A 23,764-nucleotide genomic window follows, 5' to 3' on the forward strand; every position below is an offset into this window, starting at 1 on the left:
GTAATGAAAAGTGGTTTGTTATTAGTGACAAACCAACGTAGAACCGTATTATTGAACGTCACAGCACTGGTGTCAAAGGAACATATTACCGCCGTTCAGTGGGACTTACTGTCTTCTTTTAATTGCTCTTTTAATTAACTTGTGTCTAGCCTTGGTCTTGTCAGAGGACGCCCAAGCATGCCATTTAGTAAAAACTAATGAGATTAACCTCTCGTTGACCAAGCAAACATAGATTAAACATTATGGCCAAATGAAATGAGCTGGGCTTTATTTACTCATGTGTACTGGCAGGCGGCAGGCAGGCGAGCCACAACTCTCTCAGCGGTAACATAGCTAAAATGTCAAGGGGATAGAGGGGAGTGTGTTTGGCATCGAGTGGCAAGTGTGGCTGACCAGCTGCATGGGAAGGAAAAGAGTGAGCAGCCAGCGCTGGAAAATAGTACGAAATTCTCCCACTCTGCCTCGCTACCTCAGAAGAGGCGGCTGCAGACAGACGATGAAAACAGGCCGCTAATCAGTCAGTCACACACGTGTGAAGCTCCACACAGAAACACAGACACACACCTACAGCACCCACACTCCCTCTCTTGCTCTTTCTCTTGCTGAATCACTGTATACATTTACTCATAGAAAACGCAAATGACAACCTCTTCCTCCATCTGCCCACACACATACATATAATGACATGACCTCCAGCATGAAGACACGCTCATTGGGTGAGCACGCTAACTGGTCAAGGCAAAAAGAAACAACACGTGGCATGTTTAGCTTTTTTTTTTTTCTTCTATACTTCTTCTTTTCTTAGTCCCAGTGAATTCTTGTCCAAAGTTTGCAACATTGCTCAACGATGACTCTAATGTCTGTGGACACTAACAGGAACATTGTGCCTCAGAGATCATGAAAAAAGAATCATATCCTCTGAGTATTCAGGGTTTATTCGTGTACACTGCACCCTAAGTACTACACACTAAACCCTTTATAGCCTACATGATACTCTACAGGACTCTAACAAACTTTTTATATTCTCAAAGGGGATTTATTAAAATAAGCAGTATTCTAAAAGGTTTCTTGGCATCAAAACAGTTCAACTATTGTACAAATCAAAAAAGGCAAAGTGATGTATCTATAATTCAAACATGGAATCATGTCTTGGATTTGTGTCTACCAAAAATAGTGTCTAAAGAATAGAATGGCTTTTCTTTTCACTGTGATCCGTATAATATTCTATATCTAACTTCTGTATGATGCTAATAATTCTTGCTCCACAATTCTTGCAGTTTGTCCTCATTTCCTTTGGCACATCAGTTAACAGTTTCCACGCCAATGACCTACTTTATACCTCCTCAGCCGCTGTACCCCCCACAAAAAAAAAAGGTGACAGAATCCTCTTTGCTTTTAGGCAGATTCAGATGTAATTAAATTAATCTTTAATTGAGGACTGTGAATTAATTGGATCTGTAGACATTTAGGAACTGACTATGCTTTATCAAGGAAACCTCTACTGGAGTGTTGTGAGCCAATTGCAGAGACTATAGCTGTGACCTTCGCCCTGTTTCCTCCTCTCCCAGAGTGTCACTACAAGCAAATGTCCTTCTCCAAGCCGGAATAAGCTGCCTTGGCCGAGCTAGTGCCGCACCTTGTTTTAATCAGGCTTTGGGGAGTGAAATATGGGCCTGGCAAACAGGCTGTACTCGAGCTCTATTCATCTGGTTTCAATCTTCTCTCTGCCCTCGGATGTGGCCGCGTGGGCATTCCTTTTCTAGACACTGGGGATGGGGGGTGAGAAGAAGTGGAGCTGAGCAGCACAAAGGGCAAGCAAATTTGTTTGGAGGAGTGTGTCTGTGTGCAGACAAGGACTCGCTAACTCTGGTTACTTTAAAAAAAGCTGCTAATGCTTTTGTGTGGTGATGCTCTGCTGAATTGGATAAAAGGATACACTTAAACCATGTAAAAACTATAGTCATTCACACTTCTCTTGTCTGACCTTTAACAAGTAAATGTTTTTTTTATTCAACGTCAATTTAAATAAATTGCATGTATATGCTGAATGAAATGTACTGTTTTAATTAGCTACAACATAAAGGCACATAACACACTGTGGATATGTCTGTGTTTGTTCCACCGCACATACAAATATATATTGTAGGTGTGCTTTATGTCTGTGTGTAGCAGGTGAATAAGGTTAGTGTTCTACATGAATTGGCTTAGCTAATCATAAGGACAGATGGTAGGTTGGTCCATTAACTCTCCTAAATGAGCCTAAGTGAGGCCTTTTCCTGGAAGCCTTGCAGCCCCTGTTGACCTCCCTGGCCATCGTGCAGCCACCACTCTGCCTCTGTCAGCTGGCCCACCAGTCAACACCTTTCAGTATACAGCTGCCAAAACAGACGTGGCATCTGCTTACCTCTGGGGAAATGGCAGCCATCGATGTGTCCTTCCCAGTCACGGGCTTGGATGGATAGGTTACCTCTTTGTCCTTTGCAGCAGGAGCAGCTACAGCTTGAGCAGCTGTAACAACATCATCCTCTCATTTGTGTAAGAGGCGTTCCCTGCTTTGTTATTTTCCGCTCAACAGATCAAGTAAAATGATATGTCAGATGCATACCATAGGACTGGCGACAGCACTAATATGTCAGTGACGCAGCGCTCTAGTGCTGGGCGGATGGAGAGAGGGAGTTAGCCTCCCGTCTGTTTTCAATTAGCCGATGAAATGTACAACATGGGAGCTGCTCTGTTATATTCAGTTCCTACTCTCCCTTGGATCCAGCGAAGTAAATTAGCGTCTTTGCAGAGTTAGGCTTCGTCGTCTAACCCCAGGTGAACTTTTGACAAATCAGTGACATATAATTGTAGTGACCTAAATAATGGAACTAAATCTGTGTGTGCAGAGAGGCGAGGGAGAGGAGGAGAAGAATACGAGGGATGTCCAGAATCCCCACACTCTTCCGACTATGAGCTCCCAAAATGTAGTGCTTACATATCCAGATTGGGCCTATCTTACAATGCCTCTAAAGATGAGTTTTAGTGCTGCTCCAAATATAGCACTAGCTCTAGGCTTGTTTTCCTCCCATTCCCCTTGTTCGTCACGTGCAGCCAAACTTAACCATATAGCCCACTGTGGCTTTTATTGTCCTCCCACAAGTTGTTAAATGCTTCTTTGAAACACCACTGGGGTATTGAATTGCTTTTAATAAAAGTCAGGGGTGTAGTACTTTATAGTGCATGAGGTAGATAGTATTAGAAGTTTTCATCTGTCTCACACTATTGTGAAGCATCCATCATAAGAGAGAGCCTGGGCGACCGCGATACATTCCACTTCCTGTGGTCATACACCTAGTCAGCTCTATTTTCAACCTAATGGACATAAAAAATCGCAGATTGCAGCAAAATGGACTTGGTAGCACAAAAGCTTATTAAGTATTGATCCGCTGAGGTCAGTGCCCATGTCCAGCCACTCCAACAATGTGAGAGGAGTTCGTTCACACGCTTGCCAGCCACAAATTGAGATTAGACCACATAAATAACTGGGGAAATTGAGGAACATTTTGTGTCCAACAGAGAACCATGCCCACGGTTGTATGACGTGCCAGGAACAGAGGCAGGAGAGAAAGGTTGTTTATATGTGCACCATGGGCATTATAGCTGTTTATATCATAGCTAGCCCATCTGTCCAAACTCCAGCAGTGCTTACTGTAGCTGATATGATATCATACCATACCAGTGCCCAACAGGAGAGCTTTAAGTTGATCAGCAGCAGGCAAACCTGTCTTCTTCAGTGTTTTAATGAATACAGCTCATCTTGTTTCTCACCACACCATCTGTCAGGCATGCAGGGTAAAACAGAGCTTGAACTCAGCAAAGAACAGCCTTCCACTGTCTATACTGTGGTGTCTGTACCTTTACTGGAAATCCCTGTGATAAATATTTTCCATTCTTATTCACAAAGCCGTGCCAACAAAAATACCGTAATACCAGACAGACCAAGAAATAAGCTCAGCCCTGGGACAAAAGCTCGTTGAATACAGAGGAATAGGAAAAATGTTCTGTGCAGGAGTTGGAGCAAAGTTTTCTTTGTGACGGAAACCAATTTTGATTTCTGTCAGAGCAAATATAATATCTCTAACTGGATTTGGAGTTGTTTTCTTTTGATTGCCCAAATTGCTGACTTACCATTTTGAAAGCAAGCAATCACTTTTTCTTCAGTCTTAGACGCCTTGGTTTCAGCAAAATGTTTTTGACAACAGCAACAAAAAAAAGCGTTTCCTTTCAAAATGAAGCACTTTTTGTACATGTCTTCTCTGTCCTCCATTAAAGTGTGTTTTCTCAGTGGGGGACTGCAGGTTTATTCAGGGCTGCATGCACGTGCTGCAGGGAGGATTTGCCCTTTACACACACGCACGTCCCACACACAGCTCCAGTAACCTTGGCGATAACTTTCTACAAGACGTTAGCTCTCTCTTCTCTTGGCTGCATGCTTCTCTTTTGTCTCAGATTTGGAGACGCTCATGCAGAACGAAGTGTATGTGCACACATGCTGGTCTGTTTAGGCTTTGCCAGATGTTGGGAGGATCCGTTGCTGCAGCAAAACAGAGAGGTCATCGTCCAAGCCCCATTTAACTGAAGCGTGTTATCTGGTGCAAAACAGACCATTTGACATTTGGACCTTGTTCAGTCTCAACACATTAAAGGGGGGAAAAATGTCTTGAATGGTGTTTTTTGAAGCTGAATGTAACCCTGTAAATGGTTTAACACCACACAAGCTTCTGGAGATTATTCTGCAAGTCAAGCTGAAGTCTGTAAGATGCATTGCTGTAATTAACATTTTAAATGGGGACCATCCTTTCCAAAATGATGAATTGGTTTTTAATTAAAAAAGAAAAAAAAACTTCCAGCCAATGACAATCACAGTTTTCATTGTGTTATAGAGAGAGTTCTAGGTCTCCTGCTTGTCACTCTTTCCACTTGGTCATGTCTAGCTGTGGTTTTTACAATAGCCACATAAGGTGGAAAGAATTAAAAGTGAGACTTCCTACAATGATGTGTAATGTCTCATTGTTTTCTTTTACTTTGAATCTTTATCTTTGTGATCATTTGTGTCGCATAGGAGTGAAAGACTTCAGACCAAAGTGTGGCTCTTTATGAGCAGCTCTGTGTTCTTTGGACCGGTTCAGCCTAAATCCAGAAGATTTATGGAGCAGCCGTAGCATCTTGGACAGCTACACCCATGAGTGTGGGTGATGCCACCAGATGCAGCGTTGATAAGATGCGTATAGCACTGTAAGCAGGTTTCACTGACTCTCCCTCCCCGGGGAATGGCGTAATTAGCTTTTCCCCCATCTCCTCCCTTCTTCCTTATTTTGCTGAAGGAAAATGCAGAATGCTTTGGGGGAATTAAAAGTGCTTTTCGTGAAACTAATTTTGGATCTATTTTGGGGATCTGTCAGCGGGATGGTGTCCCTATCGCTCGACGTGACAGCAATGACGAGGCCATGAAAGGGATGCAAATGAAGGCAATAAGAATGGTGAACATTTACCACAGGGCCTTACATTATTCAGACCTCAGTGGTATATCTTCCTTTTCCCACTCCCATTGGTCCTCCCTCACTTTTCCCATTTGCCTTCCCCCTCAAGGTTCAAGGGATTATTGTGGGAATTGTTCCATTCCCTTCTTTTCCTCCACGAATATATCCATTACTGCTTCGGCCAGAGTTCTTAGAAATCTGAACATGAGCATGATGGCCCTCTCTTTTAGGGGTTTTCCTCTCACTCCAGATGACTTACACCAGGTACCGTGAGTCAAACAAGCAACACGTAAAACTGATATTTATAATAATCTCATGAATTTATAACATAGTAACATACATTTCTTTCTGTGTTCCTCGATAAGCGGGGTGTCGCTTCTTCCGCAACAACCACAACAAAGTTACAAGGACCATCACCTTGTGTGATGATCTGCGAAGAGTGGCTTCTCTCCTTTGTGTGTGTGTGTGTATGTGTGTGTGTCTGCTCATGTCTCTCGCTCTCTGTTTAAACACAACTTACAAATATGTGATCATTTAATAAACACAATCACAACACAACTCCAGGAGAAGAGTGTGTAGAGGGGCAGGAGCACTTAAAGGGTTGGTAAGCATGGGATACATATTTTAACATTTATTAGACTCAGATCATTTATTTCATATGTATCATTTATATCGTCTATAATAGACAATCAGTGTGTCTTCTTGCAGGATTTGACTTGCATAACAGCCCAGCTGTTTAACATGGGTGCCATGTCTGAACGTGGCATTACTCCTCAAATAGTAGGGCTATAAATAAAGGGAAATAAAGGGCAATGCTAAATAGCATTTGACCAGTCATGATTACTTTTTTCTGACGTACTTATGTAAGAATTACATAGTAATAATTACTGTACTATTTTTGCACCTGTGATGAATCATTATAGTGAATGTTTATAAGGAATTTATCATTATGTCATAATTACTTAACTGTATATTTTCAGTAGTTATCTGGGAATGGAGATTTAAGCAATGAGGAAAGAGTTATTCAGGAACTTGCAAGCTATTACTAATTATCAGTTAGCTCTTTTTCCTTACTCATTACTTGGTAATGACTCTATGTACCTTATTGTAAAGTACCGACAAAACCTCCGTGTCAGCAGAAGGGAGTGACGGTCGCTGGGTGTGAGGCGAGGAGGATTATGGGATTTTATCCCTTCAAAGAGTCAGCCTCCAGTCAGGGAAAAAAACAGCCCCTTTGATTTTCACAGAAGCAATATATTCATGAGTTGGACCTTGAAACTACAAGGAGACTAGTGTAGTGTGCCATATGCAAAACATGTGTTTTAATAGGACATGATAACTTGGTACATTTAAGGAGACTTACCCCTAAGAAGCTGTAATTAAAAAGGGAGCTATGACTGTATGAATAAAGGACTTGCAGAGCGTGCATGTGGGTTGTTTTTGCAGACACTCAGTTTGCGCTAACAACTGGAGGCAGCCTCTTGTCTGCCAAGACATCTGAAGATGTTTTGGCATTTCGAGCCTCGAAATCCTCTAAGATATCAGGGAAGAGGAAAGGGCAAGATGTAACCTCCTGTCTGTGAATCTCTGTGCCACATTGGTGGTATTTATAGTATATATGTTTGGCATTTGAATAGCCAATTCAGGTCACACAAGGTTGCTGTACTATTGGTTGGGGGCAGACACAGCCTTTTAAACAGCACGCTGAGCTGTGAGTATTTTACTATTGTCTCATCAGCCCTATGCTGCTCTCAGCAACTCAGCTAAAAACTAGCTTTATGTCAGCAATAAGAATGGAGGACTTGTGTTTTTATTTGCCATTTCAGATTTTGCTAGTTACATGCATAAAGTCCTATATTTTTAAGAACATGTATGGAGGTCATAACCCAAACAGTTCTCTTTCTCCTGCATTTTATCCTGTTCCTTGATAAGCCTGTAATTGACAGAAGGATAAACAGTAATTTTGCAGATTGGTAGGACTGAAAGATGATTGTTACTTTAGCCTTTACTGCAGTAAAGCTGTACACGTTACTCAAATATGACTGAAGTCATCGGCATTGATGACAGATGTATCCCAAATTAAAGGTATATGTGTGCTGAGACACTACTCACTGCCAGCAGAAGGTAGTCCCTCACAGCTGTTGTGACAGAGCTTGTGTTCACGCATGTACATACAATGTAGATGGTTGCACATGTTTTCTATATAGGAAAAGCAGCGTGAATGCACACAACAGGAAATTGTCAGCAGAAATAAAACAGTGATACCGCTAATCTTTTTCTCCTATTGTGCATCTGCTAACCTGTGTCTAAAACCACCTTTGTGGTGCTATAATCCATCCTCCACACCAGTGACTTACAGTAAGTGCTCAAAATAAGGCATTGCACCATCCCTCCACCCCTCCCTCAACCCATTTTCTCTCTCCTTTCACTCCTCTCACCCCCTATCTCTCGCTCTCCCTCTCCCTTCTCTGATCTGCTGCGTTTGAGTACCAGAGGTCATAAGCTTTGGACATTGCAAAGGCCCCAGCCAGGCCAATGTGCTGACTGAGGGGATATGGGGCTTGACTTTGGGCAGTGTGAAAGATCCAGGCCTGTCTTGTTTGTCTGTCTGTCCGTCTCACTGGCCACACTATAATAAGATTGCCGGGCTCTGTAAGGCGGATTTACTGGAGCACAACTCCCCCTAGGGCCTTGTCATAGAAATGGGTTCCTCCATATTTCACCCTAGCCTCTCACTCTCTCTGTTTGTCAAATGTGTCTATCTTTCTCTCACACTCTCTCTTTCTAAACCTCTGGTGTTAGCTCCCACTTTGTTTTTTTTTAATTACGATATGCTTCATTCCTTTCTTTGTCTGGGTAAAGACTGAACCTAGCCACAAATAGAAACATGAAGCTGAGCCAAACAAAGCTGAGAGAAGCAGACACAATGAAAGAGAAAGAGGGATGGGGGATATGGTCTGTGATATGGCACCAGCTACAGTATCACAAGTCCTCTCCACTTTAATCGCTCTCTCAAGATGGCCGTGTTTATTTAGTTGGCCTTTCCCATGTCCTCATAGAATCTCTTAAAGACATGTGAATTCATACACGGAGCTGTGAGCAGGAATGTCATCTAGGTTTAAGCTAATATTGTTCACAGTTTCTTTTAAGTCACCTTACTGCAAATTGAAAGCCAAGGTCATGAACCCAAATTTTACTGACAAAACAACCTTTGTACTGTGTGTATAGCTGCCCCAAAAATGAATTCTGTTGTGTGTCATAGTTGACACAAATGATGGGGTCTTGCAGTCCAACCGTCCCAGCTGTGCACACTGTGCGGTGAATGAGGCCAATTCAAATGCAAGCACAAACTCATATCAAGGCAAGTGTATTTTGGGAGCACTGTGTCATCCATTCCACAGACACAAAAACCCCTCTGCAAGATCACAAATAAGTGGAAAAGTGAGGAGCGGCGATTGTGTACAAGTCAGTGTCCCTTTTGATTTGACTGCCAGCTCTTTTTGGCAAAAACTAAGACAATTTTCTTTCAGTCACAGATACAGCATATTTGCTGTCTATATTTTACTGTGAAATACGTGCCGTTTATGGCACTTAAACCTCATTGTTAGGCATTGAAGTGCATTTTTTTGACACCAGCATTGCTATAGTTAGTGAGCTGACCCCAGTCATTGATTAAAGGTCAATTTAAAGTCAGCTAGTGGAAAGTCAAGTACTTTGTGTGGAAAAAGATTGCAATGCGCCACTTTCAGCAGTCACCCTGGCCCTATCTATCCTTCAGGTAAACTCTTGCATTTTACAGAACCTACAGTTGAAGCGGTAGGCAGTTAAGTAGGAGGTGGGAGGTGAGAAAGGAAGCAGGGAGCTCTTATCAGGCCCGCTACACAGTGCTGGATTCAGCCCCGGGCTGTGTGGGAGCACTGATTACAGAGGCTAGCCTGAGGAGCTGAGGGGAGGTGGTGGGCACAGGGTTCCCAGCAGACCCCTATACCACCATAAAGCATTAACTCACACCATTAGGTTCAACCAATTGCACACACACACACACGCACAGTCTGACCATTCTCCATCTTGAATATTCTTTACACTGCAAAGCTATCCCTCTCTTTTTTCTGACATCCAAGCTAATATTGGCGGGGAGCCCACAAGATGAATGAGCCTGCAAATGCTGCATTAAAAAGTCATAAATGGGGATACCTTCCGGGTCCAGGAGCTCCTCTGTGAGGAGGATTGACCCTTATTTTGTTTTTTGCTGAGTAATGATTTGAACTGAGCAGGTGGTCCAACAGAGCAGAAGGACCTCAGCAATTTGTCCCGTCACTCCTGGGCTGCCAAAACGGACACACAAAAACTCTGCCAACCGTAAAGTGCTCTCTCTCTGTCCAACCGGTGAATGCCAATTGGAAACCTAACACTTGATTGACAGCGAGCTGCCCGGAGCTCGGGTTTATAGCGGAAGACTCACAAAGTAGAGACAGGACTAAAACAAAACTTGAGGAACTGCTGAAATTCACTAGATGATGTCATCTGTATGGAAGAAGTGGTTTGTATGACTACTCTTTGCCCCTGTGTCCTGCGTCAGCACTGACTCATTGGTTTCACAGCACAGAGCTGACATTTTGATTGGCCCAAAGATCACTTATGGGACAGGGTGTTGGCTCCTGTGAGGGTGGACCAGTGAACAAGTGGACAGGCGCCCAGTGAGTGCTGATGCATTCACAGGCCACATTTGGCCTCCTGTAGAACATTTGACAGCATGTGATTGTGTCTGCTGAGCACAAAGGCATTCTTTCATTGAATAGGTCTGTGTCTAATCACTCTACCACAGACATAACACCTGTTATTGAATGTAGTTTTTGTTCAAATACATGTCCCACACCGTGATGCTTATTTATTGTGTGCAAACAGGAGGGAATATTGAATCTATTAAGCAGCATGATAATGAAAGGGAGATGTAACAATATTTACACAACCTCTACATTTCTGCATGATTCCAAATGAGCATCTGCTGGCTGGATAACTTTATTTTAAGCACTCAGAATCCCTTGGAGCTATTGGCTCGTTTGGCAATTAAATTAAAGGCAGGTAGTTAAGTTAAATGTTGTCGAGCCAAAAATATCTGTCACATTTGAGAGTGTAAGCTTAGTGCAGCTCTGCAGTATTGTGCAGCCTTACTGTGAGGTGGAGGGGGTTGAATATCTCAGCAGTGCACCACCCCCTCTAGACGCACACAAACACACACACACACCAACACATCTATAGCTTCAGCTTCCAGCAAACCCCTGTGACGCCTCTGGCTAATTCCACTCAAGCCCGTCGGGCTGTCCAGCAGCCTCCAATAAATTAGCCTTGCTGCACCCCCACTGAGACACAGGCCCTGACAGTCTGGCTGGTGCCCAAAGTCACTCGCTTCTGGACACACTCATAATTATTGCTACTTTTTTACTGCGACCCAAGCTCTTCACTGAGTAGGCTGTGGGATTTTTTGGGTATGTGTGTTATTATGATTGCATTTTCCCGTTTGCAATAGTTGTGGATGTAGTGTCAAAACCTGTTTCCATTTTGTCTATTTTGTCACATGTAGTGGCCAGGGCCAGTTTGGAAAAGTGTAGCTCAATTCAAGTGACTTGATAACCGTATCTTTGCAGTTTTAAAGCACACATGTCAATGCACAGGCAGTGCATGGTGCAGGTAGTTCTTTAGTAGTCAAAAGCTGTGTACATTTCCTTCCCCGGCCACAACTCCCCACGTTTGTTGCTGTGAATAAGAATGTGCTCTTTGAATGCCCTTGTCAAAAGGGGTTAACAAAAAGATCATCATAACAGTTCTCTCTGGCCTCCTATGCCAAACTCTATTTCCTGTAAAAAAGAATCCACATCCCGTCTCCATACCGTGACGTATCCCAGCATCTGTCAGATAGTGATTGGGATTCTGGGTCATATCTCCCGCTACGTTTTTTCCGTCTCAATTTCCTTCGTCTGCATGGTTTTGCTTCCTATCTACAGCATCTGCCTCTTGTCTCAAGTTTGGATCGAGCTAGTGTCCCCATCTGACATCTCATTCCCTCTCCCTCTGTCTTCCTCAGTTCTATTCAGCCTGCTGTCAGTGGGTGCCCAGACGGAGATGAAGAAGGTCGTTGGGGACAATGCCACCTTACCATGCCACCATCAGTTCCCGTCATCCAACTCTCTTGACATCGAGTGGCTACTGCAGAAGCCAAACTCCAAACAGAAAGTGGTAAGATAAGATTTCTTTTATCCCCACCTTTCCATTGTCATATGTTATTGTTAATATTTAGGTTTGTAGGGTATACTTAAGCTACTGACATCATGCATCTGTAACGGGCCAGCCTGATTTCTGTCCTCTTCAGAAGTAAAAAGTAAATGTGTTTTTATCCTACAGGCAGAACATAAACACAAGAACAACTTAAACACTCTTTTGATGGCTTTGAATTCTGGGCTTACAGGTTTTGTGACCTTTGCTAGGGCTCTTTTAAAATGACTCTATCTTTACTCCATTTGAGTCATGCTGATTGATTTCCGACAGAAGCCATAATAGTTGCACATTAACTCAATGCCCAAAGTTACTGTGGCACTTCAAGTTTTAGTGCCTTTCACAAAGGAACAATCATGCCGCAGAATGCTCCCCAACTCATTTTGTAGGTGTAACCTTGGACTCTTTACTTTTTACTTTTCCTAGAGCATGAAATGCATAAACACTGGAACAACTTTGGCATTTTTTTCAATTAGCTTTTTTACAAATGTGATTGTATACTGTTAACACCTCTAACACGGAAACAGTCTTATTTAGGTTTTCATCACTTTCCATCGAATTAGTTTGGTAACATGACTAACACTGACCTGAAAAACTGGAATTTCTGGAATTGGATTACCATTACTGCAGTAACTGAAAACAACTTCAGCCCATAGTAGTAGTTCACCAGAACACAACTGATGTGAGATTACACACCCACTTAAAGATCCCTTCCAGACATGTATAAGCTACAAATGACATTTGAAAAAAAATCTGTTTTTCTGCACAAAAAAAAGTATAATTTCCACATAATATTTTTCACTCATTACAATTACCAAATTCTATGAATATGTAATTTTTTTGTGTCAAGATGTCTCAAGCTTCACTGTAAAGTCCATTTTCAGTGTATGTGCACTGGTGGCTTCAAGTTTCTAGATCATACTGTAGAAGTTTCATGCTGGACCAGGAACAACTTCCAAACTATTTGTGATGTCACAAATCATGCTTGTATGCCCCGCCACTTAAAATCAGATTTTCACTGAGCACAGAGAAACTTTCCACTTTCAGCAGATGAATGTGAAATCATTCTTGTAGAGTCAAACTCTGCACATACATAATTTTGCACAGGGAAGCTCAAACATCCAACTGTACGAACAAGAAGAAAAACGTACTTTTGAGTGGAGGCGGACTTTAGGCTTTAAGGGAGGCGGAGTGTTTCCGAATAATCAAGAAAGTCTGCACTGCGTGTCACATCATCGGACTGACTGGCATCTGAACATATTAAGCATCTGTTACATACATATAATTTAAATAGGCTACTATGTAGTGATAAATTAGCTATTATCTTAAAAACAAAGTCAGATGAAAACCTTCTATTATTTATGTTATTACATTTCCCACTTACAGTGAAATTTTGGGGATATTTTGGGGTTCCTTAGCTTTGTGTCCACCTGAAGTCTAGAAATTATGAAATCAATAGATGGTGGCTGATTCTACGCTTCATCATATCCTCCAGCTTTAAACAGCAACACATTTTTTCTGTCCTAGGTAAAGCATCACCTGGCTGAAAGTATTTAACTTCAACCTTAACTTGGTTTTGTGTCTCACAGCCATGACGTTTGGGTATCGTTTCACTGGTTTTGAATCATTGCCTTTCTTCACCCAAATTGAACGTAGTATCTGATAACAGACAGAGCGTATACTCTCGCCAGCCTTTTGTCGGAAGAAAGAGATTTCCTTTCTCTTTGGAAGACGTTTGTTCATTTGCTGATGTGTTGGTTAGCACAGAGAAGCGTAACACTGTAAGAAAGAAAAGAAAAAAGTGTGTGTGGAGGGGAAACAGAGGGGCCAGGAAAGGGGAAAACTAGTGTCTTACGCTTTGATGATTCAGAGGGCGGCTGCCACATTGCAATGAATATTTAACGGGAAGATAACATTGAAGGCGCCATTAATTAAAATCAAACGTCTGAAAATTTGATTAGGAAAGAGACTGCGCCTGTAGCTGAATGAATAAATCATTCTTTTGTTCTGCTAGAGGGCCGTGTTGAGAGGGAAAGAGCATCTTGTCAACATTTAGCCTCTGTTAGCATATGTACAGGCTACATGTGTTAAGGACACAGAGGGTCTGGAGACAGGGCATGAGAGTTGCACCAAAGTTCATTTACATTGTCGTAAAAGACTGGTTTTCACTGTGCTGACCCGAAAAAGTGCAGTTAAACAAAACATTATGTATTACTGTAGTGACAGTTGTGGCGTTGCCTGGAAGGATGTCATTTTCCAAAAAATGGAAAACAATGAAAGTAAGCTGCTTAAAGCTAGACATTTCCCACAAATTATTGTTCTTTCTTGCAGAGTACACCAGCAGCAGTTTGGTAAAAGCTTACTCTATGCTGGCGATTTTCAACACAAGAAAATGCAAAATTGCTGCCCTTCCAGCACAATTCTGAATATACTTTCATGTCATTTATTACCAGGACAATTGCAACCGACTTAGCTGATTAATATTCATTAATAGTCTAGTGAGAAAATGGAGTGTCTGTTTTTCCTCTGTATATCCTCTTATATATTCAGGTTATATTATGGAAACGAAAAATAAATACCTTGATTGTTAATACTCAGTGTAATCTGGTCCAAATAATCCTTAACAGTCCCTTCTTGACTATCTATCAGGTAACCTTGCAAGTCAACAAAAAAAATAATTTAAAACAGTATATTGTTGTAAGTATACCCGTGAACCAAATGTTTAATCCAGTGACTTCTTGTTCATTAAAAGAGCTAGACAAGGCAGGGACACTCCATGTCTGCATACAGTATTTTCAATTTTTACTGAATAAATAAACCGCCTCATTTTAATTGCAAAATATGCTAACAGCCTGTGGACATTTTACTAAATTCTTCTTAAATTGATCACACTCACCAGCACTTTCACTATCTTCCTATCAGTGTTATAAGCACATGTTCAGGGTACACCAGACATAACCAGAAGCATAAATACACATACACATGTAGTGCAGTCCATACTCATGTATATGCGAGTAATACACGTCCAGAGTTCATCAAGGCAGCACAAGTGTGTCCAGAGGCAAATGCTTTTAAAAATATGTCCCACTTTGTGTAGGTGCCAGAGCCGCGTCACTTTGTGCCTGTAGCAGCCTGTGGCACAATAATGTATGTTTGCATTCTCAGTGTGCATGTACTCTACATGTTTGTTTGTGTGTTTAGGTCTGTGCATGTGTGTGTGTAAATGGCCAGTCGTCACCTGTGATCACAGCAGGTGCCCCTGTTTCTTAGGCAATGATGTGCTGTGGCACCGGCATTTAGCAGTCCCCATCTGCAGGCTCTCACTTGCCCTGAGTAATAGGCCACTGTGACAGCTGTGTTTGTTTGTGTTTGTGTGTGTGGATGGAGAGAGAGAGAGAGAGAGGCAAAGAGAAACAAGGAGGGGATAGAAAAGCAAAGACATAAACAGGCAGAAAAGAGAAAATGAAAGCTATCCAGTACAGCTTTACAGATGTTCGATGTGTACCATGAAATTTCAAAACATCAGATGTTTCCTTTGAAGACCCAGTCTTTGGAAACATCTACGAAACATTTGCTAAAAGTAAAAGGAAAAAAGAAAAAATGTGTCAATCGCAAACATAAACTTCTTTTTCTGCACTAGCCTAGTTTACATGCGGATGTTTGTATGCATGTGTGTATGTATGCACCTAACATGCACAAACTTGACTGCATATTAACAGTGTCCCTACTGTTAATATTATATAAGATATCAATTAATAGTGTTCTGAAGACCACCCCATTAGGCGTGTTTATTATTTTTCTGAAAATGACTAATGCAATGCTACTGACTTAGCCAGGCCTTGTAATTGAATCTTTATAGTAACACAATGGGTAGCTGTTCATTGTTCATGGGACTGCCCAGCTCGCCAACATGCTAATATATACACATGCTCATTTTTTAATGGAGCAAGCACTATACACTGACAGTAGCATAATGCACTCAACAGTTATGGCATTTATGCAAAACTGCCATGCTACAAAAAGTTTGTAACTAATTATAAGCTAATAATAGTATCACATCATAAAATAAAATAATAATTTAGTTTATTTGGTTAAGGTGTACAGAGAGTGGCTGAACAAATGAAACCTTTAATGCCTTTACTGATTTGCATAACCTCACAGTTCAAGAGTAAGTGCTTTAAAATAGTAACATTGTGGCACTGTTAGATCTGACAACAACAAAGAAAACCATGACAAATGACCTGATTTTCAAATTTTAGTTTTTCAAAAAATAATAGTAAAAACATCAATGCAACAAGAGATTTCTTTTCTGAACATACATGTGTAGTAATATGTATTTACTAAGTGGACAATGTCGGGTATGAGATTTTTGTTGTTTCTCTGAGTGCTGACATCACATCAGTGCCACTGCTGGCATTTTAATCTTTTATCTCAGTACCAGAATAGATTTTTATTTGGTCAATTTGACAGCTCCGCTTGTAGAAAAAGCATAAGGAGATAACAGTGCTCACAGATAATCAGCTAAATGAACACTGGCAGGATACTGGCATTCCAGCAAATGCATTCATTTGTAGAATATTATTTCCCAAGTGTTAATTAAAAAGTGATTGTTAACAATGTTACCCAAGAGTTCTGGTATTGTTTTTCTCAACACTGTGCACCCAGTGAGGGACTATGAATATGCCTGAGCTGTACATACACCATCATTAGAGTTATGTAATTTTAAATGTTAATGGCAGGCTACCAGTCAAATATATCAAGGGTATTACAGTCGGGATATGAAAATTAAGTTAACCAAACGTGTTGTTTTTGGAATTGGAAAATTGAGATGGCTGTGGGACAGCTGTGATTTCATCTAGCCTTCTGTGATATAGAAGGAGGCGTTAGGAGCCTGTCACACACGAGAGTTTGATATTTAAGATTTACACTCAAAAACACTACAGAAAGACAGATGCTGGGAACAGTCTCTCTCTCTCAAGGCCCAAGTAGATTACAATAAACAATGTTAAAATAATCCTCTGATTTTCTTCTCTTCATATATCTAGATCATTACCTTCTTTGGGGGCCAGGTGTACACCAATGAGGCGACGGGCGGTGAGGCCAGCCGCCTGTCCTTTGCCGGGGAATACCTGGGTGGAGACGCCTCCCTGCTGATCAGTGACCTGCTGCTGACCGACTCCGGGGAATACTACTGTAAAGTCAAGACTGGGGGAAAGTACCACTGGAGCCAGGTCAACCTCATTGTGTTGGGTGAGTGTTGTCAGACACATTGTAATACATACACACACACACACTCGGGTTGCACGTCCGCACACATGCCATCAGGTCGTGAAGAGACCCAAACCCATTTGTACACATACACACACACAGACCTAATCACTGGATCATTAGCCTGGCACATTTCCTCCGTCATGCTGACTGATCTAATGATTCAATTTGATTCAGACAGTGTGATTTGATTTTGCTCGTGCTGTTTGGGTTCGTTTGGATTGGTTTGTTGATGAGGTGAGACCAGAAACATACAGCTGGGTCTGGATGAGCATAGAACTGATTGATTGTTAGGGTTACATGGACAGCGTCAAGTTGAATTCTTTATGGCTAATACATTTATCTCCTCTATGAGATCTGTGAGAAAACAAACCCCGGTTTAAGTTTGAGGGACATTCCGTAATGAAATTTAATAGTTGAAAATGTCATTGACAAAAGTCAGCTGTCATCAATCTAACTGATAATCTACTTAGGGAAATTATTTGTACAAGTCATGTTTTAGCTCTTACAACTATAGAAAAGCCTGTTTGGCCTCATAAGCCACAGCAAAGTCATAATTGTAGATTTTATCCCCTTCTTCTTTTCCATTGTTTTTGTTTTCCTCATTTGCTCAATATACAGATGGTTATAAATGGCTTAGCAACTAGCTCAGTGGTTATAAGTGTCTCTGCCTGCAATATCTCAAAAAGCTAAACAACTCTGAAGGACAGACAGCAAAAGGGGAGCGTCTGTACCACAAAAGCCAGCCACAAAGTCCAGCGGGAGGAGCGAGATCGTTCTCAATGTCAGAAAAGCAGGCGATTTATTAAAACATCATGGGAGATTAGTTCAACCCGCGGTTATTGGTTTTCTAATGGAACAGTCTGTTAATCCTCTCGCTCTCGCTCTCCTCTCTCTTCCATAAAGACATTTCAGTGAGTTAGTGCCTCGATTTTTACAAATTGCCCTCAGCTTTGCGGTGACACTTTCGATTTTGAGAGAGACGAACATTTGCATTTTTCTCTTGCTCCCCATGCTAAGATAATAGCTTGGCAGCCGAACTGGTAGCTGGCTTGGCATGAGACAGCGTGTGAGTGTATGTATTTGTGTGCACACCAAGGTTTTTGCGTGCCTCCAATGGTTGTGTATGTGTTCATGTGCAAGCTTGCATTGTAAAGTCTGGATGCCTGCACTGTTCCTGTTACAGAGTGTGTGTTTGGGTGTGAATGTGTTGTATTTGTGTGTGTGTGTGTGTGTGTGTGTGTGTGTGTTTATATGGGCAAATATAGGTGTGTTTGTCTGAGTTTATGCTGTCCAACTGCCCCTGCTGCAGTAAAGGCTTAACTGACCCTGACAGAGCTGCGAGATGGACAGACGGACGGGGATAGGATGGAGAAAAGAAGGGTTAGGGGAACAAAAGGAAAGATACACATAAGCTATCTGGCTTTTATGTACGTGCTATCTCTAACTCACTACATTTTAGCATTACAGAGTACTTAATACTGCAACTTTGCTGACAAGCAGCAACAGCCAAATACACAAAAGCCAACATCACTAATATGACAAAATAGATGTTTAAATTTAGCTCACCACTGATCTAAAAATATGTCTCTTGGGAGAGAGAAAACAGTGTGCTATTTTCCTGCTTTGAAAGCTTTGCAGTGCCTCTCAGTGTGTATCTAAACAGTGCAGCTGTACAGGGCTCAGCAGGCAACTGCTATACTGTACTGTGCCTCCAGCTACTGGACTATGACCAAAACCTTTGACCTGTGGAGAACATATTACCACAAGCGTTCACAGCCGCCAGCTTTGGGGTCACATTGATCCATTCCCTATGGGACTAGTTTTTATTCTTTCTGATCTAGTTTTTATTGTTTGAGCTCTGAGAACTTACCCTGATGACATGCTAGATTCACCTTATTAAATATTGTAAATGACACAAGTATTGGATATAGACGGACAACGTCGAATAAACTTTATACGGTATGTTGAGCATTTCAACTTTATGAAACTTAACAAGCCACTGGTGTTATTATCTCACTTTCATCTCACTCGCTCTTCATTTTATGTAGCGTTTTATTCTGAGTTGACGCACCTCTGTTTCACTTGCTCTTACATTATGGAATAACTCATGCTTCAGTGCATTCTCTATTTAAAAAGAAAATCCATTGTTAACTGTAGTTCAGCTAATTTTAGACCCCTAGAGAATAATAATGTCATCACTGACCTATCCATAGACAGTGCATGGAAGATGGATTTTATAAACTTATAGAATATTTGTGTGAGCATTTAAGCTCTATTTTAAAAGAGCAGTAACAGTTTAAAATTAGGAAATGTCCTGCAAAAAGCCTGTTTTGATGGCACTACAGAGTAATCTTTGGTCTTCCAACTTTGGCTTATTGAAAGATTACTACATATCCACAAATTACATAATTAGCTAAAGTTCATGTTAAATAAAGATATTTGTTAAATTGTTTTTATTTTTATTTTACACTAAATATTAGAAACGTCATATATTACTGATACAGTACATGTAAGACCCATACAATATTTACTGTTCTGCCTTACTTTTGTTCGCTTGTTGTATTACTTTGTTCTGTTACTAAATCACAATAGGTAAAAATGTGTCATCTCAATGGTTGAAACTGAATCCAAAACTCAAGAATTATAATTGTACCTGTGCCAATATATTAAAGAACAAAAGTGTGCTTGTTTGATGCACATTTGTATTAAAATGTATCTGCCTCCAATGTGTTCTTACAGTCAAACCTTCCAAGCCGAGGTGCTGGATGGATGGCAAACTCCATGAGGGCAGTGATGTGAAGCTGAGCTGTAAGTCCAGCGATGGTTCTGATCCCATCAACTACAAGTGGGAGCGAGTGCTGGACAAAGGCAAGAGTCTGGGCAAATTGCCAAACCTGGCACTGATAGGTAAGGAAGATAATTGGCACTCCACTTACATGCTGATTCATCGTTCAGGCCATCTGCAGAGAAATGCTAGGAAGATTCATTTTCATATCAGTGATTTTTATAGGCCACATTTATCCGAGGAAGTGTTTTGCTGAGCATGGCGCCTTTTCTTCACCTCCTCCCTTCACACTCATATATTTGCAAACACTGACCAGTGCGACTATATTCTCCTTCTGGCTCTCTGAGTTGATTCACCAGATTAAATAACAGTTACAGGGCTTTACTAAATAGCACTTGATTGGCTCAGATTGTCCCAATTAGGCCAGTAATTCTGCATGCCTTTCTTATATTTAGACCAGTACCAATACTACCATCTACAGCTAAAGATCACATTATGCATAAATCAAACAGAACGTGGCCCTGTGATTTCTAGTTGTACTCAGTTGGGATGAATTATATAAACACAAGGATCGGGGCGGATCCTGTCAGCCTGGCTCAAGTGAATTATACCTGCATGCATGAAGTCTGTGTGAGTGTTTTCTTGGATTGTGTGTAAAGTGAAAAAAATCAAATGTAATACACAGAACTAGATTGGCAGCTCCCACTACATTCTGTACCAAAAAAGAAACCTTGGCTCAGTAGTCGCCCTGAGGCAGACTTCATTCACGTGGTGTGGATTCTGGCATTACTCTTGGATCATAACCAGACATATCTTCCTCTAAATAGTAACAGAGACAGTTTATAGCAGAAAAGCTAATGGTAAGGCAAGCCTCCCTACTGTGTATTCTCTAAACCTGCATAAACACCCCTGGGATGCAAACTTCTCCGTCTCAGTTTTCTCTCCGGTGTTCGACTGGCATCCGCGATGGCACGTGCCCAGACAAAAGCCTTCAAATTAATGACCTCCACCAAACAACACCTGTTCAGTCTAATTAGTTTTCATTGGACGATAACACACAGCGTCAGCAGCCATTATTTATGGGTCTGGTGAAAGGTAATATCACATGGTTGTCATTGGTGAGGATGACTAAATATCCCATGGGGCTGTGGGGCTCCATCGCTCTCTCAGACACGCTCCTGCTACTCTCCTCAAGTTGTCCTCGATGGGCCCCGTTCTTAAATAAACAATCCATCAATGTCTCTCCCCCCCATCCTTCCTTCTTCTTTGCCTCTCTCTCCTTCTTCAGCCAGGATATACATCCAGCTGTCTCTCCTGTCCTGTCCAAAGAGTTTTTTGCAAAAACTAACTACTGTTATAATCCCCCAGATCTCAAGAACCCAGAGATTGTGACCCTGAGGAATCTCACCATGGACAGCACAGGTGTCTACAGGTGCACAGCCAGCAATGACGTTGGAGAGGAAAACTGCACTATTGAAGTCACAATGCAGCGTGAGTTTTGGGAGTGAAGGCAGCGTCGCCCTCGCAGCAGTCATTTCGCACCAAACTGCCACGCTGATTGATGGTTATTGTTTCAACCTGCAGCTGGAAATACATTTATTCCCCTCCCTGCCTTTCCATCTGCCTCCCCATTCTCACCCAGTGCTCCAACACCACAGGGACTGCACTAAACTTAAACTGGTGGCTACTGGTCACCACCTATGCTTCAACAGTTATGTTTCACTGTCACACTAATACATTTCCTGAGAGGCCCAGGACGGTTGGGGTCATGTGTAAAGAAAATGACACATCTAGGAGCTCAGCAGTTTGATAGCCTTGGTGTTAAATTGAATTTGGCCCTCTGTGGCACAAATGTAGGGAGTGTTGGAAGTATTTCCAGTAAATGGATTTTATTATTATATACTTTTATTAGTATTTGTTAATTTAAGATTAAGAATGAAAACTAATATGTGACAGTAAGTGACTCTAGCTCTCATCCCTCATCACTTACTCTTTTCTCTTCACAGATGTGAGGGATGTAGGTAAGGTAGCAGGTGCAGTGGTGGGAATATCCCTGGGTGTCCTCATTGTCATATTAATCATCTGGCTCGTCTTCCGGAAGAAAGAGAAGAAGAAGTATGAGGAAGAGGAGACCCCAAATGAGATCAGGTTTACTCATCCTCTTTTCTTCTGGGATTGGTTCACTTTTTAGCTTGTTTGTGTTATTTTACTAGTTAAAATGCATGATATAATGCTAAAATTGTGTGGCTGTGTGGGACTATAAGTGCAGATAGATGTTTTTCTCTCTCTGTTTTTTCTGTTGCTCTGTTAGTTTAGCTGCACTTAACCCTTTTAAATGTACCCGTTGCTGTCTTGCAGAAACCACCTGCCGCTAGGTTTGTTCTGTAGATAAACTTTACTACTCTGAGTACGAACCTAGTGTAATATTGTACAGTTAAATGCTTTGAAAATGTATCATATCTGCCATGATCATGTTGGATTTTTTGGTTATCTGACAACATTTCCAACAACCATGTGTTATTAGTTGATGTAATATCTCATGCAAAGACAAGGTAGCTCAGGGGAGAGGGACAGAGGCTTGTGGGGTATAATGAAACTGAAAGATTCCTCACAACAATTCAAATATAGCCTGCTTCAGCCACCTGGGGCCGGGGGTGGTACACCTGGCGACGTACCTCCCACAAGTATGATCTAAAGCTTAGTAGGAGATATGATATACATACCATATGCAAAGTTGGCAGGTAAGCCACTAAAAACAAATGCAGCCCAATGAAAAAGTAAAATGTTACAATTAACTTAGGTTTTAGGTCCAGATTTTATGTTTTTTTATGTTGGTCCATCTCTTTTAGGAATACTACTGCCTCCACAACAGAGACTACATTAAAATCGTTTTTCTAGAAAACTAAAGGATGCCTCAACCAAGCATGTAGGAGAAACTATGGTGGCTGCAAAACTAGAGCCCGTGTATGGTTTGTCCATTCTGGGCTACTGTAGAAAAATGACTCTATAAAAGAGGACCTGTCCCCTCTGTAGATAGAAATGGCTCCTTCTAAGGTAACAAAAACATAACAATTGTGTTTTTAAAGGAGATTATACACTAATACAATAACAAACAAACTAAAACATACCTATGAATATTATATTACATCTCTGCCAATATATCCTCTTAAATGATACACACTGGACCTTTAAACAGTGAAAGTTTCAAGTATTTCATTGCATAGGAACTCACTGCTTGAGAATGAGATATGAATTTTTAATAGGTTATTAGGTAGGTTATTAATAATTGATATTCACAACAATTAAATGTCCTAAGCCTATACAGTATTATACTGTAACCTTAAATATATGTTGCTCCATGCAATAGTGTTTTTTGACTCTGCTCAGCAATTTCTTTTCAAAGACTTTTTTAAAAAGGATTTAAAAAACAACATAAAAAAAGTTAGCCAAATGGCTGGGGGAATCATGGAGTTGAATTTGCAGCACAGATTATTAATATGTGGCATCCTTCATGCCTCTGAAACACACGTCAGTTTGAATCAGAGCCATACTACGGCTCTGGATCGAATCATATAAGTTGAGTTCATAGAACATCTGGTTTTGCTGCAGTTCAGCAGAACACAGGCTTGTATTGAGCGACAGCTGAACCAAAACTGTTCTGAACCACAGCTACAGTGGGCAAGTTTTCAATGCTAAAATGAACAAACAACAAACAGGCATGCTTGGATTGTGTTTGCTTGTCTTCCTGTTTGCCCGCCTATATGAGTTTGTTGTGTGTGTGTGTGTTGGCGTGTTTTTATTTTGTGTGTGTCTAAACATAAAAACAACTACAAGGTCAAATGTTCATTGATTATCTTTAAAAAGCCTTCTTTTCACACCTCCATGGTATTTCTCTGAGTGTCTGTGTGTGTGTGTG

At 41.2% G+C, this 23,764-nt stretch overlaps 1 protein-coding gene across 1 annotated transcript in view; it reads left to right on the forward strand.

The window, feature by feature from the left end:
• clmpb (CXADR like membrane protein b) overlaps positions 1-23,764 on the forward strand; it is a gene marked incomplete in the record, with an annotated part of 62,502 nt that overhangs the window by 34,343 nt on the left and 4,395 nt on the right. Inside the window, 5 exon segments of the mRNA XM_035680618.1 lie at positions 11,605-11,756; positions 16,838-17,042; positions 19,803-19,970; positions 21,217-21,339; positions 21,855-21,996. Of these exon segments, the coding sequence (XP_035536511.1) occupies positions 11,605-11,756; positions 16,838-17,042; positions 19,803-19,970; positions 21,217-21,339; positions 21,855-21,996 (790 nt within the window).

Source organism: Morone saxatilis, unplaced genomic scaffold, assembly GCF_004916995.1.
Source record: "Morone saxatilis isolate NCDOM2014 unplaced genomic scaffold, NCSU_SB_2.0 Contig8, whole genome shotgun sequence".
NCBI lineage: Eukaryota > Metazoa > Chordata > Actinopteri > Moronidae > Morone > Morone saxatilis.